Genomic DNA, 6,451 nt, shown 5'->3' with positions numbered 1-6,451 from the left:
GTCGTTCTTTAGAGATTAAACTTTGAATAGAAACTAATGATACATAGATAAAAATTAGATTCCCAAGCAACATATAGCATTTTCTCTCCCATTGCAAATCTTTGATGCAGCAACTTAAATGGTATTCTTCCTTCAAATGGAATTCCCGGGCTAATATCTTATGAGCCAAATATTGATACAATTCTTATTTACTTACTCTTGTTTTGTAATAAGAAATTAAACATTGGTTATTCATTTTCTATATTGTAGGAAGAGTAAAGTGATGATAGGCATTGATCATATTATTAGGCTGTTTCATTATAGAAGCTAGCTAAGGCCAATTGATGATTTCCCACATTATTCATAATGAACTTGCCCTCGTTTGATTTCCTTCAAATATCATCAGTCAAACAAAGTGTCTGAGAAAATCATACACAAAGCTTAGACAGGAAAAAGCATGAAAATACTAATCATATTTAACCAAGTTTGGCAAGAACATCATTCAGAGAAGATACAGTCTCAGCATAGTACTTCTCTGCTTCTGGGGTGCTCTTCACTTTTGCTGCATGATCAAGCTGTTAATCACACATAAAAAACACATTTTGATTAGTCTAACTCTAAACTCTCACAACAAACATCACTAGTAAAAAGCTGTTTTCTCTTTTTTCTTTATAAAATTCCGAAAACAGAAAATACTAAAAAAATGAAAACAGAGAATAAAAATGCAAACCAATCGCACAAATATTTTAAAATTCTCTCATCTCTTTTCGCAGTGTGGCCATTATTGACTTACATTGCTGATATCCTGGAAGAGCTTGCCAATGAGATCCTTGAGGGGTTTCTTCTGATCCTTAGGCTTTGCAGAGACAACAGTGTTAAGGTCATATCGAAGATACTCGGCGCGGAGACGGAGATCATTCTGAACATATGGCCATGCCTTCTTGTCTATCAACTGCTTCACATTTACAATTTCCTTTGCTGACTCCTTTGCCCTTTGTGCTGCCTCACTTGGTGACAATGGCTGAAGGAAGAACCTGTCTTTCAATGGCAACTTAAGGTCCCTTGCTTCATCAGAGTTCAGTGTTCCAGCTGCCAAATTTTTCCATAACATAAAATCACCATGGTTATAATTTTCAGCCACAACAACAAAATCTTATCCCCCTAAATATCAACTATAGTACAATTTACATAAAAATCACCGGTTTCAAGTTTCAACTATAGTTAAGTTGTGCTCTTTTTACTTGACCCTCGTTACATAATATTAGATAACTATATTTCAACTAACAAATTAGTCACATCTATAAAATCTATGTTAAAATATAAAATTACATATATATAATTGATTTAGTAGCTGATTTTTATATGTGCATGTGAGAGACATATCACTATCATTAGACTAATAGAACCTAGAGTTTAATTTTGATATGCTGAGTAACTCGTGCAATCATATCAGTTCTTTCGGATAATCTTTTTTGTAGTCAATATAAAAGGTAGTTATTTTGTAGCGATATATAATTAGATGCACGTGGTGCATCAAAATTAAATTCTAGAAACTATATCTAATGCCAATTGTGTGACTATTTTTCTTCTCTCATAAGTCATAACCACATCTAGTATAAAGAGATATATCCATGTAAAGAAGAACAAAAAAGGAGGTTGTAGAAGAATGAAAGAAAGTGAAGACTTACGGAGTCCACCGGAGGGAGGAGGAGGAGGGCCAACTTTGATGGGTTTGGCATCAGCAAGAACAGCTTGAACAAAGGAAGCAGAAGCCAAACCAGCAGCAGCAGCACCAATCATGGCTCTTCTGCTGCTCTGTGGAGAAGCCTCTTGATGTTGTGCTCTCACACTCACTGATCTTGCTGACGTGGCACCCACCCTGCTGCTGTTGCTTCCACTTGCCACATTCATCAACCGGTTTGACCCACTCAGCTGGATGCTCCCTTCAAGCACACCCTGTGATGATCCTCGCAAACCTGCCATTGATGCCATTGCTTGGGCCATTCTTAAGATATGTGAGTGCGTTTGTGGAAACTTGAATGTGAATGTGAACTAAGAGAAGAGAAGCTTCAAATATGATTGTTTTGTTTTGGGCGTGTGTGATGGAGAGTTGTGGAGTGGAATGTGGCTTATCATATCTGCCATTTGGATAAACTTGGATATGCTTTTGCCCAATCATGTTCCAAGGATTCTTCCTCTTTCATGACATGCTGGATTGTGTTTGCCTACGTGGACCCTTTAACACTTTGACACGTGGATTCACAGATTATTAAAACTGTTTTTTTTTTTTCATTATTTAACATCTCATTTTCCCTTCTATTATTTGTTTTTTGTCATTTAGTTTAGTTACTTGTAAAAGCTGAATGAATTGACAGATGTAAATATTAATTTATCCTTATCCTTAAACTTTTTTTTAAGCGTTGGATTTTATTAATTAAATAAATTTTAATTTTTTAGAATGAATATCCCACTCGAACTCTAATAATTACTTTGAAAGGGCAACGAAATCCCAAGAAAAAAAAATATCCAATCCGGCTCTTGATCTTTTTTTTGGACTGATTAGTCCCTGTGCCCAAAAAAATAACATTGACTTTTTTTGGCACAGAGATTTCGTTGTCCTTTCGAGGTAATTATCAAGGGTCGGGTTAGGTTTTTTTTGTCAAAGATCTCGTTGTCTTTCGAAATAATTGTCATGACTGTTTTGGGTTTTTCTCTTATTTATTATATTTTATATCAATAATTTAAATTTTATATATTTTATATCAATAATTTAAATTTTTTTGTTTAGATTTTGCACCAATTAGTTTTTATATCAATAATTTAAAAGTTTATAATTAAGTTTTTATGTTAAATATTTTTTTAATAAAATCCTTACTAACAATTGGCTTTAAAAGGAATTGAATAGTTTTAGAATATTTCATTCTATAAAAAAATTAATAAATACTTAATTGAAAACTTTTATCTAATAATCTACAAACACCTAACAGAACATTTTGTAAAACTATAAGAATCTACTAAGGGCTTTGGGAAACTCTAGAAGTAGCTTTTTTTAACTTTTGACTTATAAAAAGTAGTAGTATTAATGTCGGGTGCAATTTTCAAAACCAAATTGCAACTTTCTAAGAAGCTATTTTGGAGCTTATAGAGAAGTTAAAAAAAATGACTTCTCTCATAATACTTCTACTTTTCATTACATTTTTTTAAAATAAGCACTTTTAGAGTTAAAAATCCAAACACAAAATAACTTATTTATAAGTTACTTTTAACAGAGTCATTTATTGTTTAAGTTATTTTATCAAAAGGAGCTTAATTAAGTTAGTTACCCAAACTAGACCTAAGTAATCAACCCTTAATGCTAGAAATTTCAACTGAAAAAAAATGAAAAAATTGAAAACTTTAGTATCAAATTTGTGGTTAATATAACAGTTTCCATATTGCCATATGATGAACAACCTCAACAAATAGAAGCCCAGAAAAAAAAAATAATAATTGCTCAACTTACATTTCTTGCTTCTCTCTTGATAATGAAACATTTGGTTAATGATGAGAATGTAGGCCAATTACTTTGCCCCTTATACAAGTGCTCAATTGATCTAGTTACCCCATAAATTCATAATGATCCACCTAGTGTTACTTGCAATCCTATCAAATTATCAATGCTTGCACTTTGTGAAGAACTTGGTAGCTTGTTTTCTTTCAGGAATGATCACAGATTCACAGTTACAAGGTTTCTTTTACTTTTGGGGGCCATAACCATCAAATGAAAAGATTTGATCTCAACTCCATCACCTTCCACAAGCACCAACATCAATGGTTTAGGAAGCCATTCCCAGTCTTGCTGCAACAAATGAAGTTTATCAAATGGTATCACATTTCTCCAGCAACTTTTCAGGGCGAAAACCAAAGAAACAAAAATCCAATTTACATGATGAAAGGAAACAAGTCCTAGTGAAACATTCAATTGGCCTACTTACATAGCTCCCTCTAACATAATCACTTTGTAGAAGCATGACTAAAGGTGCACAGAATTCATGGTTTCTTTATCTCAAATCCGAGATAGGATGTCAGTAAGAACTATGCAAGATACTTGCAGGTTGTTCTTGATGTCTATCTCACTGCCACTGCAAAGGAAATGCATCTCTGTAACAAGTTTTCTAGCAATATCTCAAATGTTTTTGTCTTCAACTCCAGAAGAAGAATTATAACCAAGTATTAAGAATCTGTACAGATTCATCATTCCGGCAATTTGCGGAGATAGAATTGCTCAAACCAATGTTTCGGAGCAGCTGGGTGGATACGAAAAGCATGAGGAACAAAGTTCTTGTCGCTGGTCGCAATCATGGTTGCTATAGAGAAGTTTTTGGCACAATAACCCTTTTCTATCATCCACATATAGAATCTGAACCTAGGTTTAATGCGCTTTTCCAAGTCAAAACATAAGAATGCTGGAAAAGTGTCCAAAAGCTCCACAGAGGATCCCATTTCCTCATAGAGGAACTTAATCTTTTTCTCAATGATTTTCGGGTGTTGGCTTAGAACCTTAGGTCGAATTGCAACTATCTTTGAGAGCTTTGAGAATTCAATCCCTAAATGAAGAAGGCAATCGAATCGTTCCTGTAACTCGCTGCTAGTCCCATTCAAGTAAGTTAGGATAGCCATGGTCAAAGCAGTTTCTCCAAAGCCTAAGGCATGCAAGAAATTCAGTTTATTCATGGTGTGAACTGGGGTTCTCGAAGCACGAATCGCCTTTAAACCATCTTGATATCCTTTATCTTGGTCTTCATTGGGAAAGCTTGTGACATAAGTCAGTAAGAGTTGATGCGTCCCGTCCTTTATCCTATTAAAGAACCACTTACTTAAACCCAAAGCCCTCATTACATTAGGCAAATTAACCATTTTTATTGTTCCCAATGCATGAGCATAGTTTCGCTGCACATCCTCGAGATCCTTGGAGCTCATGCCAAAGTGTTTCAACAGCTTCAATACATTGATCACCGGCGTTTCGAAATCAAAATTCAACAATTCCGAGTCATGTAGGATCAATCGAGCTACTTCCTCCTTCTTGACACCAAACCTAGAAAAATACTCAGCTTTCTGCATCAACTCCTCTTCTCCATGCTCAAGAATCACATTCTTATACCTTCCAATGAGTTCCCCCATCTTACCCTTCTCACTATTCAAATTGTAAAAAACCCGAATTTTCCTACATACCTCGTACCAAGAATCTGCATTCCCCTCAACAAACCCTGCCAAATCAAAATCCAGAAAAACCAACCTGAGATCAGCAAGTAGCCCATCAATCTCAGCTTCCAACACTCCTCCCTGCTCACCAAAAACAAAAGGGAAAGCCAAACATATCCCAATGACCTGAACACTGCAAAAACCATAACTTTTCAGCACACACAGCCTGCCCTTCAACTCATCAGTATTACACCTAAACACAGAACAACGTTCCACATAAAGCAAACCAAGCTTATCCCAAGGGAACCCAAATTCATAGAGCACACAAGCAGCATCTAAAATAGAGCCATCTTCAGAGAAGAAAAACTTATGGGGTGGCAACAAGTTAGGAACTTGACTATACTTTATGCCAATGCTTTCAAAAAAGAACTCAAATTCATTGATGGGGTTGTACCTGAGGAACTTGTTGAGGGTGTGGGAGAAAGACGGAGCTGAAAATCCCACCTTTGCAATGAGGTTAGAGATAGAAGTGTGAGAATTAGCAGCAATCTGATCAGCAAAGGCATAAGGGATGGACCTTGTGGAATGAAGGTAATCAGTGAGGATCTTCTGGGCTTGAGAGAGAGCAAGGTTCTTGTACTTTGAAGGAACCTTTGTTCTGGTGGCGGTGGTGCATAGACGGCGGTGAAGGAACAACATCGTACAGTGCGGAATGTTTTCCACTTCTCCTTCCCCTTGCATCATCGTATTTATGGAATCATGGTGTCCTATCAACACAGTAACAATGTCAAGTGTTTAATTTCTTTTCTAGGAGAGGGACAAATAAATCCGCTCTATTTATATTATATTTCACACAGATTTATTTTTTTTTAAAAAAAAATATTAATAATTTTTTTTAGAGACAGATATACTATTTTTAAATTAATTTTTATGATTATGATAAAAAAATTTAATTTAAATTAATTTATCTATATTTATTATTTTATAAGATATTATTGATTTTTTTTGGTTATTAGATTGGATATGTAAATCTTTTGAGACTTGTTTTTTTTTTTTTTTTGGGGTTAAGGTTAACACCATAATTAAAAATTGGTTCTATATAATATATAGGATAAAGTATTGTTTTGACTCTCAATATTTGAGATGAATTTTATTTTGATTTTCTAATATTTTTATTATTTTATTTTTATCACAAAATATTTAAAATAACATTAATGTTATTCTACTATCAAATCTTTCACTAACATTTAAGTAGGATTAGAACTACATACTTATTTAAACTGACCACTCA

The 6,451-nt window shown here is 34.4% G+C and overlaps 2 protein-coding genes across 3 annotated transcripts; both read right to left on the bottom strand.

The window, feature by feature from the left end:
* Positions 1-336: 336 nt before the first annotated feature.
* LOC112726720 (oxygen-evolving enhancer protein 3-2, chloroplastic) lies at positions 337-3,366 on the bottom strand. Its single transcript, XM_025776221.2, has 3 exons — positions 1,668-3,366; positions 773-1,068; positions 337-554 (listed from the first exon to the last, which is right to left on the bottom strand). Exons 1-3 carry the CDS (start codon positions 1,981-1,983, stop codon positions 456-458), a joined length of 711 nt encoding a protein of 236 aa, XP_025632006.1. The 5' UTR covers positions 1,984-3,366; the 3' UTR covers positions 337-455.
* Positions 3,367-3,374: 8 nt separating this feature from the next.
* On the bottom strand, positions 3,375-5,970 carry LOC112726719 (transcription termination factor MTEF18, mitochondrial). 2 transcript variants are annotated; one of them, XR_003812562.2, is made up of 2 exons: positions 3,954-5,965; positions 3,375-3,817 (listed from the first exon to the last, which is right to left on the bottom strand). XR_003812562.2 is itself a non-coding variant. In XM_025776219.3 (2 exons), the coding sequence occupies exons 1-2, from the start codon at positions 5,902-5,904 to the stop codon at positions 4,213-4,215; spliced, it is 1,431 nt and encodes a 476-aa protein (XP_025632004.1). In that variant the 5' UTR covers positions 5,905-5,970; the 3' UTR covers positions 3,375-4,212. The 2 variants fall into 2 exon arrangements, 1 of the variants encoding a protein (XP_025632004.1); XM_025776219.3 differs by having other exon boundaries at positions 3,375-5,353; positions 5,615-5,970.
* Between the last annotated feature and the right edge of the window lie 481 nt (positions 5,971-6,451).

The sequence above is a fragment of the Arachis hypogaea genome, chromosome 12 (genome assembly GCF_003086295.3).
Source record: "Arachis hypogaea cultivar Tifrunner chromosome 12, arahy.Tifrunner.gnm2.J5K5, whole genome shotgun sequence".
Lineage (NCBI taxonomy): Eukaryota > Viridiplantae > Streptophyta > Magnoliopsida > Fabales > Fabaceae > Arachis > Arachis hypogaea.
The sequence above is the reverse complement of the archived record's forward strand: the minus strand, read 5'-3'. Positions and strand labels throughout refer to the sequence as shown.

What these genes read in the sequence shown, in the direction of transcription:
- LOC112726720 (XM_025776221.2), bottom strand. Translation starts at nt 1,983, where the DNA reads ATGGCCCAAGCAATGGCATCAATGGCAGGTTTGCGAGGATCATCACAG. An exon ending in TCCTCCCTCCGGTGGACTCC is followed by an intron (nt 1,069 to 1,667) that starts GTAAGTCTTCAC and finishes AAAATTTGGCAG; the next exon opens with CTGGAACACTGAACTCTGAT. An exon ending in TCTTCCAGGATATCAGCAAT is followed by an intron (nt 555 to 772) that starts GTAAGTCAATAA and finishes TGTGATTAACAG; the next exon opens with CTTGATCATGCAGCAAAAGT.
- LOC112726719 (XM_025776219.3), bottom strand. Translation starts at nt 5,904, where the DNA reads ATGATGCAAGGGGAAGGAGAAGTGGAAAACATTCCGCACTGTACGATG. An exon ending in ACCCTCAACAAGTTCCTCAG is followed by an intron (nt 5,354 to 5,614) that starts GTACAACCCCAT and finishes TGGTTTTTGCAG; the next exon opens with TGTTCAGGTCATTGGGATAT.